At 33.6% G+C, this 19,782-nt stretch overlaps 1 protein-coding gene across 1 annotated transcript; it reads left to right on the top strand.

Annotated features, from left to right (window-relative positions):
• The first annotated feature begins 1,152 nt into the window (after positions 1–1,152).
• On the top strand, positions 1,153–18,373 carry LOC124541238 (cysteine dioxygenase type 1). The gene is made up of 7 exons (XM_047119120.1): positions 1,153–1,334; positions 8,229–8,327; positions 8,744–8,893; positions 13,478–13,624; positions 15,144–15,409; positions 16,649–16,818; positions 18,119–18,373. Exons 2-7 carry the CDS (start codon positions 8,236–8,238, stop codon positions 18,152–18,154), a joined length of 861 nt encoding a protein of 286 aa, XP_046975076.1. The 5' UTR covers positions 1,153–1,334; positions 8,229–8,235; the 3' UTR covers positions 18,155–18,373.
• Positions 18,374–19,782: the final 1,409 nt, after the last annotated feature.

Here is a 19,782-nt window from a genome sequence, read left to right as displayed (position 1 = left end):
GAATATAGAAAGTTGACAGAAAAAAAATGTAATGGCAAGGGTAGAATAGAATAGGGCCGCCCCACCCCAATTATGACTATACTTTTTTAATTTAAAAATATATAAATCAAACTTTATAACTGTATCATTAATAATTCATTCAAATAAATTAAGTTTGTCATTTTAAAAATAAAAAGCACAAATGCATTTTAAATTTTGCCTTTGATTTTCTAAGTTCAAATTTGTTTTTTTTTCGTACAGATCCCAATTTATTTTTTTAATTTATTTGCACAAATATCCAAAGTTATAATGCCACAAGGTATCTTCCAGGCTAATAGAAGTTAACAAGACAAATAAATATATCATTAAAAAATAAACGAAATAAAAAAAAAATTAAAGAGTGTTTTAATTTGTTTGTCTGTTTTATAAAACTTTAGCTATATAACTTATGTCCTTGTTGGAATAATACGTAGACTGTATCCATTAAAACCATTGTGGGTTAGGTAGCTCACACAAGCAAAATTATATAAGAAATAATTTAAATGCAGCTTTCAAATTGATATTCAAGTGCTAATATCTTTATAATGAGACTCTTGGAATTGTTTTTCATTAAATTTTACAATTTTGCTGTACTTAAAAAAAAAAGCAATAATAATAGATTCTGATAAATAAGGTTTATACTTAGTATCTAATACGTCATCGTAAACAAACTTATTAGGAACGATTGAAAACAATATTTATTATCTGTGGAATACGTATGCGTAGAAAAGGGGATAATGACAAGTGTTGGAATAAAATAGAAATGACACGTGTGCATTGAATGAGACGATTACTCGACATTTGTGCGATTCTCTAGGAATTTACGTGAAAGTTGATGCCCTACGATGGTACGCCATTTTGTATCCTATATATGTTGTAATTATAGACAAAGTCGAATATAAAATACTACAAAATTTCCGTGGTAAACAAAACGTAAAATAAGTTTTTATTATTGTTTTTAATTCTTAAATTAAAAATAAACGGGTAAAGAAATCTATCCGTCGAATCTGTTTTTAGTATAAATATTCGTGTCATTTCTAGTTTCTCTTATTCTATGATAAAAAAAAGTTATCGCTATCCCTTTCTATCGACTACAGTTTACGGATGTATCGTAAAATAAAAGTAATTGCGCGGGAAAATAACTGTCATTTGACATTTAACAGCGCGCCAAGATAGACCTTTCGTTTTTTTTTTTCAAAGTATTCCAGCAAGGATCCAAGTTACTGTGAACATAGTTTGTGATTAAAGAGTTCTTATATCTAAAATTGTAATACTTTGTTGGTGTTCGTGACTGTACGAGTCGAGAAAGTTCGCCGGTGAGTATTATTCAATGCAATGGATGCAAGAACCTTTGGAACAGGTTTTTTATAGTGTTAATATCGGCATTCAATATCATTCGCGTAATATATTAACTGCAAAACAGATTCATGAACTTTTGTAATATATCAATTGATGAAAATAATTAATTCTGATTTTTTTTATCTTAAAATAAATTCACTGGAACGAAAAAGATATACCTTTGCCTAAAAAAATTTAAAAATAAATATTGTCATTCAGAATATTTTGACAACTGTTTCTTATATTATGTAGTGATTTTTTTTAGGTTTTAATTTGCCAAAATATATTTAACTTTCATATATATATATTTCTTTAACGAGTTGTGATAACGTTTAACCTCTGTTACCCTACTTTTATTACGTATATATGAGAATGAATGATTGTTACACATTCTTGAAACCGAGCTCTGTTCTATTACATAGAACAATAACTAATACTATATATTCGAAAGTCTGTTCATTGCGCTAAACATCTTGTCTAATTATCTTGTTTGTTTTGCATACAACGTATTACAGTTGGGGCTTTTGGGGCAACAGAATTACATATAGACACTAATTCTTGCCCGTGACTTTGCTTGCGTTTTAGGGATTTCTTATTAAGTTCATGCTTGCTTCATATATTGGTTTGGTCGTGATATAGCAACCGACAGACAGAATTACTTTCATAAACAGTAGATTGACATCTATATTGATATTATAAAGAGGTTAAATTAGTTTGTAAATTAATTTCTATATCAAATCAATTTCTTCAATAAAAACTAGCTACCTGCCCCTACTACGCACGGGTGCAGTTATGATATTAAATATACTACAGATTATTTCTTGTTTCTTTACTATATTGTCCATGTATTATACACAAAAACCTTCCTCTCGAACCACTCTATTTATTAACAAAACCTCATCAAAATCCGTTGCGTAATTTGAAAGATCTAAGCATACAAGACAGAAGCGGTAAGCGGTTTTGTTTTATACTATGTAATGATTCGCAAACGTGAGAAACCGGGGCGACTGGCTAGTTTAAAGTAATCTTGTATAATGACGATTCACGAGCTTGTAAGAGCGTACATGTATTGAGAATAATATTTTGATGTTGATATCTATTTAGATCAAAGATTATCTAAGTGTTGACAGGGATTCTTTTGAAAACAACATTTCAATTAATGTAGAACGAACACTATTGCGTTCTTCTTCTCGTGTGTGGTGTTAAAAAGAGATGCAAGATATTGTTATTTAATATTTATTTATTTGTGTATGTAACAATAGTACAATTGTTTTATAGAATACATAATTTCAGCCAAGTTGACCCAGTGGTTAGAACGCGTGCATCTTAACCGATGATTGCGGGTTCTAAAATATTAATGTGCTTAATTTGTGTTTATAATTTTATCTCGTGCTCGATGGTGAAGGAAAACATCGTAAGGTTTTTTTTCTCTTTAATTCTCTATTGTTAGGATCTTGATTCTTGCCATCATTCCACGTAGTCAAGTTGATTTTTAATGTTTTTAATTATTATGTTAATAAAGATACTTGTTTTAAAGTTAAAAAGAAATATCGTTAAAATTATTAGGAATTATGATGATGATGTTGTGCCTTTGTGCCTGTAGTTACACTGACTTAAATAGCCTTCCAAACATACAATAATACTAGGTATTGTTGCTTAGCGGTAGGTTATCTAACGGGTTGGGGTTTTCTCCCAAAGGGGTTTGAAAAATATTCTTCCACCATTTTTTATCGTCATATTTTCTTTTTTTTATATGAATTTATGTATTAATCAACAACAAACAACAACAACAACAGCCTGTAAATTTCCGCTGGGCTATGACCTTTCCCTTTAAGGAGAAGGTTTTGGAACATATTCCACCATAATGTTCCGATGCTGGTTGGTAGAATACACATGTGGCAGAATTTCGATGAAATTAGACACATGCAGGTTTCCTCACGATGTTTTCTTCACCGCCTATCACGAGATGAATTATAAACACAATTAAGCACATATATATATAATGGTGCTTGCCCGGGTTTGAACCAACATTGGTTAAGATGCACGAGTTCTTACCACTGGGCCATCTCAGCTCATATATTTAATAGGTATCGGAAATTGCCAGGAGGTCGTTTCTTTCCCAAGGTGTACTCTCCAACCATGAACTCACTTATATTATAATAAACCTAACCTAACCTAACCTTTTGCACATAAGGGTAATTTGATAGTTTGTAATTCAATTCTTAGTTTAATGGCTTTTAGTTGTGACAGTGCAGATTATATCGCCAATGTCACGTAGGATGGAGAAGACACGAATGGGATTGATCGGTACGGTTGAGACACTAAATTCAATTGAATTTTAAAGCCAAGAATAGTAGTATTAATTTCCTTGTTAATCCTTAACCTAGAACAACACAAACATTTAGAGTTAATAATATGATCAATTAAAAATACTTGTTAGTATTCTAAACTATATATGTAATAAAATATGAAACTAAATTAGACTATTCACAATTTAATGTTATTAAATTTGATATATATTTACATGAGAATGAACAAAATGGACTAAACACAAACGTCAACAAACATTCAACATTTATAGGGCGAGGGACTTTAGGAGGGAGAACGTCATAAATGGGACGAAGAAGTTTTGACAAATTTTATGTTCTTAAATTTGCAAGAATGACGTCTCACCAGCGTTAGAATAGAGGTACCCACTGACATATATGAACAGCATATATTTGCTATGATGTAGTAGAAAGTGGTGTCCTCAGTTTCACAAAACAACTAATGGTTATATTGACATGAACTTATTTTATAGCCAAGCAATGAAGTATATATGCAATATATGTCTATTTACTAGTAACATACTGCCATATATAGTATGTTATAATGATTCCGCAGTAATGAAGCATTGCGCATGACGGAAACAGCCGCATTCTATGATATCCTTTCTAAATTTTAGGGTTCCGCAGATATTATAAGATCTTACTTGTTTGGGCTTTGCGCCATACCCAATTCGATCGCCGAAGTACAATACTCAGTATTGTTGTGTTCCGGTTTGAAGGGTGTGTATAAACTAAGGCATAAGGGCCTATTTTCAACTTTGACATTTCGTAAATTCAAATCGTTTATAAAAAATACATTGGTAAAAAGGCATATTATTCGATACAAGATTTTATAGATGATAAAAAAGCGTGGAGTTAATACCTGTTGACTTCCATTCAGGATACATTACATATATAATTGTATTTAACTAATATGATTGTATTTTTTAAATGTCGAAAAAGAGTAACTACTGAGTTTTTTGTCGGTTCTTCTCGGTAGAATCTACTTTCCGAACCGAAGGTAGCTTCACTTAATTGTTAAATGACGATTCAAAAGTACTTGTAAAGCCCACTTGAATAAAGTTTATTTTGATTATGATTTTTTTGACATAAGATCTTAGTTTCCAAGGGTTTGGCAAGTCCTGGGACACGAGACAGCCTACATTCAAAGTCTACCAATTCAGTATCAGCCTACCAGTCAACAATAGATTTGAGAGCCTTTTATTTATGTTTTTTTTGGGAGGGTGAAATGTATTTATATTGGAAAAGGAATTTTGTTAATTTAAAAAAAAGATTTGGTTTGTAAAGATCAACAATCATACGGAATTTATTTATTTAATTTGGAAATTCCCGAATTTTGAATTTTGAATTTGGAATTCCCGAAAGATGATAGATTTTTTTTAAAAGTGAACCTTATTTGTATGTAAAATAAGGCTTTCTTTTGATAAACATTAACATATTTAAAGTATTTGAATTATTAATATAATAAGTTCTACGTTAGTGTCCATAATTGCTTTGTTTATTTCTATTAATTACACGGATTCACCTTTAAGCAAATAAATCTGATAGTCTCGTAATAAAATAAAATAAATTATCTAAATATAAATAATAAATCAGTCTTTAAAACAAACAACAGAGCGTCCACAGTTCCGTCCGACAATCTGCTCTGATTTTTGTCGAAATATCACCCACCGGACAAGAAAAATTAAATGAGTAATTTAATTCAACTTTCTAGGGGGTAGATTTGGGAGTGGCGAGTTTTATGTTAAAATATACTATTATAAGGGATAATATGTGATTTGTGCAAGCTTCTCTGGGTAGGTACCATCCACCAATCAGATATTCTAGCGCCATACAGCTCAGTGTTGTTGTAGTCCGGGTTGAGGGCGAGTAAGTCAGTCTTAGGATACAAGAAACATACCATCCTAATTTCCAAAGGGATGGGTGGTGGCATATCTACACGACATTGTCTATCAGTGGATGACCACTTACCATCATGAGGCCTATTATCTCGTCCGATTACCTTAATTAATTAGAAACCTGTACGCACAGCATGAAGGCAATGAATTAATATGACAAATTGAACTCCAGTAAATCCACAGGTTTAGCTAGTCATATATCAGAATATATTATTTATATATTTTGCTCTCTATATGCGATAAAGCCTACCGCAAAAGTGACGCCATATCTTCGAAATGGACGTATTTATATTAAACTATCCGAGAGATTTTGTTATCTGAATTATTAAACTTTAACCCTTCACAGGTTCACAAGAGCAGAGATTGCTGGTCAAAGGCCTTAAATGATCAAGGAATCGGAAGTAACAAGGCTATATCGTATATACAATATTAATTGGCATATTAATTGGTAATAAGGCTTTGTCAACACACACCTTGATAGGTACCAACCACTCTCCATGTTTTATACAAAGCAGCAATACATAACAGTGGTAAAAAGTAACAGCCTGTAAATTTTCCACTGCTGGGATAAGGCCTCCTCTTCCATTAAGTAGAGGGTTTGGAACATATTCAAGTGTGGCAGAATTTCAATGAAATTAGATACATTCAGGTTTCCTCACGATGTTTTCCTCCACCGCCGAGCACGAGATGAATTATAAACACAAATTAAGTTCATATATAGTGGTGTTTGCATGGGTTTGAACCCGCAATCATCGGTTAAGATGCACGCGTTCTAACCACTGGGCCATCTCAGCTCTTTAGCATTACATAGCATTGTTGTATGTATGAAGTGTTGCTAAAGGTACAAGGGAAACCTCAGCTGACAGTCACCAAGGTTGTTGACCTACTGATTATGTTAGGAGTATTTTTATTATCATACAGCACTAATGAATATGGACTTCTCACTCACAAGGTCACTTACAAGGTAGCCTATTTCCATGCGCCTACCGTAGCCGCAAAAAGTTGGATTTAAATAACCTAAAGATTCTTCTGAATTAAGGCTCTTTAGACTACAAAGGCAGCTGTACAATTTAAAGCACGCTGTTCACATTTAAACGGCTTGGAAAAGTACATGTCAGGATTTTTATAAGAACGTTTTACAACAACGAAGAGCTGTTCAAATAATCGGGTATAGTGTGAATGAATCTGCCGAGACGCACCAATACCACACACACAAAACCTCCCCCCCCCCTCGATCCTCCAAAACGCCTTGTACACATCATTTAGATTTCTGCACTGGTGTAGTGTGGACGTCTAGGGATTTAATATCGCTTGTCGAAAATAAATTGCTCGTCGAAAATCGTTGCGCAAAATATGTATAATACTTAATCTTGATGAATAATTCTCCTTAAATAACATCACAGCACAGAATCCATCGTGCATGGAGATCGGATCCGGGATCCGGTCATTAAAATCGCACGAGCGCGTCTTCCGTTTAAACAGACAGTCTGTTTTGGTGAGAATCGGCTCTTGTAGTTAAAAATATGTCAATGTATTGTTGTAAGCTAAACAACTGAGATAAAAAAGTTCACATTTCAAGTATTCTTGCCACTGTGTGGAACGTTTCAAAACAAATTACGAATGATTGACACTTTCATTTGTACCTAAAAGTTATATCCATAAGTTTTACTATAGAATACCATATCTAAAGTTATCTTAAAGATTACAAGATTAGTTTACTGGCAATATGTTGTGGCTCATCTCAAGAGGGGGGCGGGGTAACGCACCGCCTCGCTCAACGATAGCAAATAGACTGTGGACAACTTACCTTACGAACAAAGTATGCAAGTGTTTGCACAACTTTTACTGAACTTTTTCTTTACTGTTTACTTAATAGACCAAGCTATGTTAGTAAACATAGTGAACGGGCCATATATAAAGATTAATGTTGAGTACATTAGAAGACAATGACAAACTTACTTGGTGGTAGGGCTTTGTGCAAGCCCGTCTGGGTAGGTACCACTCACTCATCACATATTCTACCGCTAAACAACACGCAGTATTGTTGTGTTCCGGTTTGAAGGGTGAGTAAGTCAGTGTAACGACAGGCACAAGGGTAACATCTTAGTTCCCAAGGTTGGTGGCGCATTGACGATATAAGGAATAGTTAATATTTCTTACAGCTTCATCGTCTATGGGTGATGGTGACCACTTCCCATCAGGTGGCCAATATGCTCGTCCGCAAACCTATTCCATAAAAAAAACGTCTAAAATTATCCCTGTATTTTATTTTACAATTATATTTACAATGCGCCTTATTCCTGTTTTTAAACGAGCTGATGAGGATCGTTTCATTCCCAAAGTGTAAAGTGTAAAAAGTCATAAGTTGTATAATATCAAACTCAAACTCAAATAACTTTATTCAATATAGAAGCATTACACTTTCTTATTGATGGTCAATTGAAACACTACCACCGGTTACCACTACCATTGAGTAGAGGGTTTGGATATTCCAACACGCTGTTCCAATGCGAATGAATTTCTATGAAATTTGTCACATGCAGATTTCCTCACGATGTTTTCCTTCACCGCTGAGCACGAGATGAATAATAATTTATTATATGTATGGATATTTATATGATTTATAGTATTTATTTGTTTGTTTCAGATATAATATGGATGTAGAGAGTGCAAATTGTAAACACCGAGTCTCCGAATGCTCGGACCTGGAACAGCTCTCCGTAGAACGACCGTTGAAAGTTGGACGGTGAGTATCACGTTCCCCTTTATATATTTATATATGCATGTATCAACAACAGCCTGTAAATTCCCACTGCTGGGCTAAAGGCCTCAACTCCCTTTGAGGAGAAGGTTTGGAACATATTCAACCACGCTGTTCCAATGCGGGTTGGTGGAATACACATGTGGCAGAATTTTTATGAAATTTGTCACATGCAGGTTTCCTCACGATGTTTTCCTTCACCGCTGAGCACGAGATGAATTATAAAGAAAAATTAAGCACATGAATCAGCGGTGCTTGTCTGGGTTTTCATCCCGCAATCGTCGGTTAAGATGCACGCGTTCTAACCACTGGGCCATCTCGACTCAGTGTAGTAGTAGTCATATCTTCTAAATTAATTTGTGATGCACAAACAAAATAAAAGTTTCTTTGTCGTTTTATAGAGAAATCGATGGCTTGGAAAATCTCGTCTCCGAGTTACACGGGATATTCTCCCAAGATCACGTCAATATACAGGAGGTACAGAACTTGATGTCCGGTTACAAATCTAGCCCGAAACACTGGAGGAAGTATGCGAAATTTGATCGTTTCCGGTAAGTTGATTTTTTATCATCAATTAACCCTTTTCTTTACAACTAGCTATTGTCCATGACTTACATATGTGAGGAGTTGGTCACAAGTGTTAGGTAAGAAAATTATGTTCTTACTTGGAGTCCAAGCATTATTGAATTACATTAAATATTACAGTTATTAATTGTCGGATATTTACCATGTTTTTTTATTTTCATCCGTTGGAGCTCGATATTTCGACATTATCTACGAAAATCTTGTTCACGAGACTGGTCAGTCAAAATAACAAAATCAGATAAAAATAATAAACATGGTAATTATACCGTGATTAATAACTCTAATAATAAAAACAACCATGTCAATTTAAAATCTAATTTATTAAATATGAATCATTTGTGTTTATAATTTGTTTCGTGCTTGGTGAAAGAGAACACTGTGGGGATCTGCATCTGTTGGAACCTTTTCCTCAAAAGGTAGAAGAGCTTGTCCAGCTATGGGGCATTAATAGGCCGAGGTTTACTTAACTAAAATAATGCCCTTCTGCCGCGAATCTATGTGATGAACTCAAAAACTACCAAAGGGATGTTTATACGGTTTTCAATAATAGACGGTATGATCCATGAGAAAGGTTTAGATGTAACATTCATCAGGATTTTGTGTTAATTGGTTGAAATGGAGATTGTTGAAGTTTTTGGAAAACTTCCCGACCAAAATGAATGTATATTATGTCAAGTCTTCTCCTCGTGCAAAGCCGGGTCTTGTTACTAGTATCTACATAAAATTTGTACGAGAAGTTGTCAGTTTTGATGAACTGAATCATTTTTGATGAAATGAAGATAGAACAATACTTTGGAATTGTTGTTATAATGTAGTTGTTTGTTGATTTACTATTTTCCCTTTCGAAATATTAAAATAAAGCGAAATTTTTGGGTAACATACTAATGAGCCCCGTCTTTAGTTAGGGGAGGCCCCCTAAAAAGTATTTTTAGTGGGCTTCACCTTTGGTCAAAAATTTGACCATTATCGACCATTATCGCAATTCAACCCTCTATCAATACACACTGCACAAACACACACCCACACACACACACACACACACATCCATACATATGAAAATATATCGAACACACCACACGCTTGTAATAAATTAATTATATTTTTATTTATTGTAATTTGTATTTCCGTCAGGCTGATTGCTTAGTCTTTAACAAGTGTCAGTAATTTGTATTTAAGTATGAGAGAGTTAAGGAAGAGTGACTTCTCCTGGCACGGGAGCACACTGCACTCAAAAGGAGAAGTCAACCTTTGTAAAGATAATGACGTGTTTTCTTACTGATGAAATAAATTATTTTATTATTTATTATAATTATTATCAAAACGGTCTTGGTGCTAATCAATACATAGTATAAAACAAAGTCGCTTTCTCCGTCCGCTAATATATGCTTAAATCTTTAAAACTACGCAACGGATTTATAGTTTTTTTTAAGGTTTTTGTCGTAAAGAAACACTGATAATTTTAGAAGTTTCGAATCTGATGTCGTAAATAAACAAATTCTGTACGGTCGCTAATAGCCATAATGTAAAAAATGTGCAACTATTTTGTAATTATAAATATATTAAATTATACGGAGAGCAGTTTTGTTTCGATATATGGATGGAAGGCCTCTTGATACAGAGGTCAAAGAGGTTACAGTCAGAAAGTTAATATTGCATCATTGACATATTATTATAAACAATAACAGTGTACATCACTTAAATCAATTGTTTTTTTTTATATAAGATAACTTTATCACAAAAATTTGTTTATTATATCCGTTGCTAACGTAAAATATATGTGACAGATATATTTATATATGTTTACATAGTATAAAACAAAGTCGCTCACCGCTGTCTGTCCCTATTAGATATTTAAAATGAAACAACGGATTTTGAGATGGATTACGGAGACGAATTATAAACACAAATTAAGCACATGAAACAGCGGTGCTTGCCTGGGTTTGAACCCGAAAACATCGGTTAAGATGCACGCGTTCTTCAAAATTTTGATAGTTTTGTTGACGTTTAAAACGTCATATTTCCACAATCTCTCACTCTGTCTATCTGTTTGTTGCGACTAAACTCTGATTGACTGGACCATTTTTTATGGAACATTCATTAGCAGACAGTTGATGTAATAAGGAGTAACTTCGGTTAATTTTATTTTGGAATTAATTTTAAACTCAAACGCGCGACGTTGCGGGGTCAGTTTGTTTACAATACATATATTTTCAACTTTATCATAAAAATGATGTTTATAAACATACGACATATATGTGTATATATAATATATAAATGCATGGAACATTCTAGATAATTGTGTATGACTGTTTGATTGATAGTTGACCCGTATTGACAACAATTTGTAAACGTTTTAAATTATTTTTTTTTGTTTCATTGCGATGCCTGTAACTCTCTGATTTGTTATTTACTAGCACCGACCCGGCTTCACACGTTTATATGTAACATACATTAATATTAACAGTTAATTTTATTATATCAGATTTAATTGGCAGAATTTCGTTGTGATTAAACACATGTAGGTTTCCTTACGATTTTTCTAGATCGTCGAGCATGAGATGAATTATAAACACAAATTAAGTACATGAAAATTCAGTGGTGCTCACGACCTCCATGGTCGAGTAGTGTGTACACCGGTTTTCATGGTTACGTCACTCCGAGGTCCCAGGTTCGATTCTAGGCCGAGTCGATATAGAAAATTTATTAGTTTTCTATGTTGTCTTGGGTCTGTGTGTTTGTGGCACCTTCGTTACTTCTGATTTTCCATAACACAAGTGCTTTAGCACTTACATTGAGATCAGAGTAGTGAATGTGATGTTTTCCAATATTAAATAAATGTTAAATTAATAAATAAATAAACCACCATAGATTGCAAGCGATCTAACCACTGGTCTATATCGGCTATTCGGGTAAAATAAAGTATAGTAAGTATTAAGATCTAAGCATACATAGAGACAGCGGTAAGCGACTTTGTTTTATACTATGTAATGATTATTAAAAAAAACAAGACAAATGCGTCATACGAGTCCACGAATCGTTTCTAATCTTATCTCCAAGAATTTCGTTCGAAACATAGTCATGTGCAAATATTTAGCGCCTATATTATGTGCGTAGTGATAATATACTAGTGACCCCCGGCTTCGCACGGGTAAACTACTGATATCTTACAACGTGTATACCGCTACGAAAATATTATATCATCGTTACAATGATGTTCTAGTAAACAGATATGTTATTAACGCGCAAAAAGTGAAGACTAGAAAACGTCCTAATTGGGACGTTTGCCTTTAGTCGTTTTACGTAGTAATACGTTATAATACATCATAATTACGTAGTAATACGTTTTGCGTAATTGAAACATCTAGTTATCCCTTTTACTTATTGTTTTTATCAAGCTATCCTTTTTACTTGTAACGAAATGTAAAATAAACAGTCCCCGCCGCGGCATACTATTTTCTGTTGTTTAGTATGGATATAACATATCTGTTTATTAGAATATCATTGCATCGTTATAAGTAAATAACATGACTGGATTTTATTAAATGTTGAAAAAGAGTAAGTTTCTTACCGGTTCTTCTCGGTAGAATCTGCTTTCCGAACCGGTGGTAGCTTAATTGTTAAATGACGATTCAAAAGTGCTTGTAAAAGTTTATTTTGATTTGATTTGAAAAAAAAACATACATACATACATCCTCACAAACTTTCGCATTTATTATTAGTAAGACTAGTTGTTACAACCATGCTTGAATCGCTATTTAATGTAAAAACAAGTGTAATTTTGTTCGGGTATTCCTAAAAACTATACAAATATTAACTGTTATCAGTCATAGTTATCAGTAAGGTGTCAAGGGTTCAAACCCCGGGATAAAAAAGGGCATAGTCTGATAGATCAATACACGCCTATTTTAAATCTTTGTTAAAAACATATGTATATTGGATGCAAGTGATCTAGAAATGCCAATCCCGCGGATCCTTCGGATTTCCAGGGTTAAACAATGACTTCTTACATCACATGTGAGACTCATGTGACCTTTGCCTTTTACAATATAAATAAAGTAAATACCCTTCTATCAACATACATAAAACACAAAACACAACATACATAATCAAAATATTTGTAGCTGTATGTTTAAAATCAAACATACTTTCAATGCACATTCTATAAAAAATAATTTAACCTACATCATAACATAGTATAAAACAAAGTCGCTTACCGCTGCTGTCTTTATGTATACTTATATATTTAAAATTACGCAACAGATTTTGATGCGGTTTTTTAATAGATAGAGTGATTCGAAATGGTTTTTATATATAATACATGGACAATATAGTAAAGTAATAAGAAAGAATCTGTTGTATATATTGTATCATCATTGCACCTGTGCGAAGCTCACTATTACTATATAATGTGTTTTTACTTCACAAATAAATAAGGCTGTATTGATTGCCTGATAAGTATTCATATCTGAGCGTATTTATACTGATTTTGTTGGTAAGACACTACATATGTTTCCATCGATTAGAAGTTAAAATCTCATCTCATTTTACAGATATACTCGTAATCTAGTTGATGCTGGGAATGGAGCCTTCAATATCATGATTCTGTGCTGGGGCCCCGGCCACGCTTCTGCTATACACGACCATGCGGATTCCCATTGTTTCATGAAAGTGCTAAGCGGTAGCTTGGAAGAAGTCAGGTAAGGATACTTACTTTTAAAGTTACACTTATGTGACCTACATGACAACAACAGCCTGTAAATATCCCACTGCTGGGCTAAGGCTTCCTCTTCCTTTGAGGAGAAGGTAATTATTTAACTAATAACTTGGTTATATTATAGTTTAATTTTGGGTGTAATTAAATATTATTTTCAACTGCGCCAAGAAGTAAAATAAGTATGTCATGCGCTTACGCACTTTTTTCGTTCAAAAGACTTCTAAATAAATGAAAATGAATGTATATTTGTCCTCAATACATCCCTACCAGTAAATACGAACAAAGATAGAAAATAACTAAAATTTAAAAGTTTTTTTAATTATTTCGACATATAATACATATATCTGTGTGTATATATTATTAACACAGACCACATTGGTCTGGAGGACATATTATTATAGCATATATACTAATTATTAAATAACAATACAAACATACTTTACGTATATAACAATATATTGAATCAATAAACAATACATGTATTGGAATTTACCAAATACTAAAATAATATACAATATGCTATATTACTTTATTATACTGGCGATAATTGAAAGCAATTGTGTTAATTGGGTTGGTGAAACTTAACATAGACTTATTATATATATGTTATAAATAAAAAATATGTTATTTCAATTATTAGTATAGTTGAGTAAGTGATTTTTTTAATCATTGGCAGTATGCTTGCTACTTATGCCTCGTATCTAATTAAAAAAAAATATTCAAAAATTTTGAAACTTACATTCATTGCGTTTGACTTTGAACGCAAATTTCCTAGCGTAATGTAGATTATATCTATATTATATAATAATATTATAAATGTGAAAGTAACTCTGTCTGTCGCTATTTCTCGATCAAACCGCTGAATCGATTTTGATGAAATTTGGTATGAAGTAAAATTGAACACTAAGAAATGATATAGGCTACTTTTTTGCCTGAGATATGACACATGACTACTAGTTAAGAGAGTCGAGATGGCCCAGTGGTTAGAACGCGTGCATCTTAACCGATGATTGCGGGTTCAAACCCAGGCAAGCACCGCTGATTCATGTGCTTAATTTGTCTTTATAATTCATCTCGTACTCGGCGGTGAAGGAAAACATCGTGAGGAAACCTGCATGTGACAAATTCCATAGAAATTCTGCCACATGTGTATTCCACCAACCCGCATTGGAACAGCGTGGTGGAATATGGTCCAAACCTTCTCTAAGGGAGAGGAGGCCTTTAGCCCAGCAGTGGGAATTTACAGGCTGTTGTTGTTGTTGTTACTAGTTAAGAATAACTCAAGTAACTCAGTTCTTACCGTTTTGCAATAGTTGTATGTTGTTGTATGTTTATTTAATGAAATATAGTTTATATATGTCCGACATTATAATTAACGTATACAAACTCCCCAATTTCTAACATCTAAATAATCTTAAACAATAATTAATACCTGCGTCATATTTTTCAATGTTTTTTTTAACATGACGTTTAAAGTATCAAAAAAAAAAAATATTTTTCAGATACGACTGGCCGAAAAACATTCAACCGGAAGTGATAAAGAGGATTAAAAAGCGACAATCGAGACGCTGTTGCTCCGAAAGTAACGATATCAATGAAAATATAGCGAAATTAGATATAGATTGCGACGAGACCTGTCCAAATTACCGCCAAAATAACTGTCAAGAAAAAGAAAATGGCGATTTGGAAAATGGCGACTACGATGCTAAAAGTATGGAAGAAACCGGTCGAACGCGCTTAGAAGTTGACGATGTCTGTTATATAAACGGTTTGTATATAATTTACAATTAGATTATTTATATATATGTATAGACATGGTTTTGTGCAAGCCCGTCTGGGTAGGTACCACCCGCTCATCAGTTATTCTAACGCCAAATAACAGTAATCTGTATTGTTGTGGTCCGGTTTGAAGGGTGAGTGAGCCAGTGTAACTACAGGCACAAGGGACAAAACATCTTAGTTCCCAAGGTTGGTGGCACATTGACGATGTAAGGAATAGTTAATATTTCTTACAGCTTCATTGTCTATGGGTGATGGTGACACATATGCTCTACCGCCAACCTATACCATAAAAAATGTTATTGTTAATATCATTTACCATTATTACATAGTATAAAACAAAGTCGCTTACCGTCTGTTCCTATGTATGCATAGATCTTTGAAATTACGTAACGGATTTTGATGCGGTTTTATTTAATAGATAGAATCATTCGAGAGAAAGGTTTTTGTATATATTACATCAACTATATAGTAGAGAAACACTGATAATTTTAGAAGTTTCTAATATGATGTCGTAAGTGAACAAATTCTGTAGTATATTTAGTATCAGCATTGCACTCTTGCGTAGCCGGGGCGTTTCGCTAGTTCCCGATAAACAGGCATTCAAACTACTATTCACAAATTCAGTAACTTTTTATTTAAACATAATAATTATATTGCTGTAATACTAGATATTTACCAGAAGTTACGATTAAGTTACGTCCTTACCATTTATACACAGAAATCGAAATAGGCTATTTGACTGGTTTTTAAAATCCATTTTATATTATTAAGTAGAGGTTAAAACATCCATTAAAAGTAGATTTTTTTTTATTTCTAGTACATATTTGCCGAAAACTATCATACTAAAAATTCCATATTTCAATTGCGCGCGAAAACGCTACTTGGAAAATATGGCGCTGCAATGGGTTAAGTGACGTCACTTGCTTGTGTTTTAATCTGTGGTGCATATAGTAGGCGAGTGAGGTTAACAAGCAAGTGATGCCATTATAAACCCGGCCATCAGGAGCGTTTTGTGTCACGTGACAAATGTTTAAAATAATGCAAATATGTTCTTATTAAATTAAGTATTGCCTTCTTCAACTTTCGTTAATATAACCATTTCTAAACTCATAATGTATACAGATTACAATAATTGACACTTTATTTTACGCATTGTCAAATAGTCTATTAAGTATTTCTCTCTTCCTAATTTTATTTGATTAAAGCATAAATTCATCAATTCCAGATGCCCTCGGCCTCCACAGGATGGAGAATCCATCACACGTGGATGGTGCCGTCTCTTTACACCTCTACTGCCCCCCCTTCGACAGCTGTAGGGTGTTCGATTCCCGTACAGGGAAAGCGACAAGTGTCAATGTTACTTTCTGGTCGATGTACGGAAAGAAAATAAAAAGGGTACGTATTACTATTATTAAGTTTGAATTTTCAGAAAAGATTACTTGAACCGTCGTTACTTCTTCGTTACTCGGTGGTAGGGCTTTGTGCAAGCCCGTCTGGGTCGGTACCACCCGCTCATTAGTTATTCTATCGCCAAATAACAGTACTCAGTATTGTTGTGTTCCGGTTTGAAGGGTTTGTGAGCCAGAGTAACTACAGGAACAAGGGATATAACATCTTAGTTCCCAAAGTTGGTGGCGCATTGACGATGTAAGGAATAGTTAATATTTCTTACAGCGTCATTGTCTATGGGTGATGGTGATCACTTATCATCACGTGGGCCATATGCTCGTTTGCCAACCTATACCATAAAATAAAATAAATAAAAATACTTCTGGTTTTCCATAACACACTCGTAAGTGGCGACCTCCGTCAAGAGGTGTGTACACCGGTTTTCTTGGGTACCCTACTCCGAAAACCCGGTCGATTCCCGGCCAAGTCGATGTAGATTATCATTAGTTTTCTATGTTGTCTTGGGTCTAGGTGTTTGTGGTACCGTCGTTACTTCTGATTTTCCATAACACAGTTGCTTTGGCTACTTACATTGGGATCAGAGTAATATGACGTATTTTTTTTTTTGCTGTCGAAACGCTTGGCCCTTGGAGTAGTGGTGCAAAAAGCTTCATCAAAAGTATAACACCTCGCCTCATTGCCTCCACTGGTGACAGGAGGGCTGGTTCGTTTTTTGCCCAGAGGATCGGAATTGCGATTCAACGGGGAAATGCTGCTAGCATTCTTGCCACCATTCCACGCGGTCAAGATTTATACAGTAACTAGTTTTAGTTCATATTTGTATATATATATTTAAGCATTTAATTTTGTTAATTCTTATGTTAATAAATATTAAAATGTAATACCTAATATATGACGTTGTCCAATATATATTCAAATGTGTACCTCAAATTTACTTGATTACGAAATTTGTGCAACAACAACAACAGTCTGTAAATTCCCGCTGCTGGGCTAAAGGCCTCCTCTCTCTTTGAGGAGAAGGTTTTGGAACATATTCCACCACGCTGTTCCAAGACGGGTTGGTGGAATAAACATATGACAGAATTTCTATGAAATTTGTCACATGCAGGTTTCCTCACGATGATTTCCTTCACCGCCGAGCACGAGATGAATTATAAACACAAATTAAGTACATGAATATTCAGTGGCTTTTCTGGGTTTAAACCTGCAATCATCGGTTAAGATGCACGCGTTCAAACCACTGGGCCATATCTGATCTATAAACGTTTTATTTTCGTTTTTACAGGTCATAGAGGCGAATCCTGCGGACAGCCAAGAGTGAATGGTATTTGATATGGTCATCTAATATTTGCTAAATAAATGTTTCTAGCAGATACGTTATGTGTATAGCATAGCTATTCTAGAAGAATGAACTGGAACTCAAAGAACGAATGTAAAAACACAAAGTCCAAATGCTCATTCAATATCTTAAGAAGCATTTATTTTAATGAGTGAATTGAAAGTAATTGTCGTCAAAGATTTATTTATTAGCTAGCTGTGCTAAAATTTAACAAAAAATATTATTGTAGCCTAAAATACTTCTTATTATATCAGTTATCTGCCAGTGAAAGTCGAAATTGGTCCAGATGTTTCAGAGATTAGCCGGAACAAACAGACAGTCAGATACATAAAAATTGTAAAAAATGTTATTTTGGTATATGTACCGTGTATACATACAATGCATTGAGTAAAAAAGGACTATTATAATATTATAAACAGACACTTCAATTTTATTATGTGTATAGACAATGCAAAAGTGTATACATATCATTACAGGACGTGGTCCTAATTCGATATTACAGCACGTTAAATAATAATAATAGTATAATATAATGCTATGTTGTATATGATATGATCCTATAGTGGCCTATTCAATTTTTGCCGCCCCTACTTTATTTTGCAACAATTATGATTTGTGTTCTATCGTCCTCATCACATCGGTTTTTTCCCGTTATTAGTATGATTATGAACTAGGTGATATTTCAGTCAGTTACTAGATTATTTTTCCAACCCGCTATGTAGTGACGAGTATACGGATTACGGACGTAATGTGTATATACATAATTATAAGTTTTGTTTTATTTCTGTAAGATAATAACAAATTTGACTAAATTTGCCGCCCCTATAAATCTGCCGCTATAGGCTCCAGCTTACTTAACCTATTGGTAAATCCGCCAGTGATGATATGGAGCAATTATTGTGAGATCACTCAGGCAACAAAACAAATTCACCTTGTCTGCTATCACATTGAGAGTACATAACGTTTAAGATATACTACTGTTTCATAAAGAAGCACCTAACATCTGAGAGGAACTGGCCAAAGATTCTGTACATTTATATATATTTGAAATCAGCTGATTCTTCTCAATATATATATCGTATTTAAGTTGACTTCATTTCTCTCATTTATTAAATATTGTAGCCTCTAGACTTTCTAGTTGTGCCAAGAATATTGTAGTTTAAGTAAGTTTTAACGCTTATCCAAACTATTGATTTGATTAGTATCAGCTTAAGATAACATTTGTATTAATAAACTCGATACATTTCGTTTTATTACTATTTAAAAGTGAATTACTGACACCAATGTACTATTACCTAACACATCGTCAGATATTAATTTTTTTTTATCAAGTGTGATCACTACAGAATACTTTATATGCTTGTCGTCTAAAATATAACCCGGGTCATTTATATACATGAGAAAGAAAATTGGTCCAAGAATAGATCCTTGAGAGACCCCAATAAAAATTGTATTTTGACGTTTCACGAGTGAGAAATGTTTTCTCACAGAATAGCACTATTATTTTGAGACGGAGTACATATAAAACACGTAAAATACTCGTATATTTAAAACTAGACTATAGATATAGTTAAATATCATTGCTCATTAGGAAATAATTATTTTATTAC

Source organism: Vanessa cardui, chromosome 27 (genome assembly GCF_905220365.1).
Source record: "Vanessa cardui chromosome 27, ilVanCard2.1, whole genome shotgun sequence".
Taxonomy (NCBI): Eukaryota; Metazoa; Arthropoda; class Insecta; order Lepidoptera; family Nymphalidae; genus Vanessa; species Vanessa cardui.
This window is presented reverse-complemented; position numbering and strand designations above follow the sequence as displayed.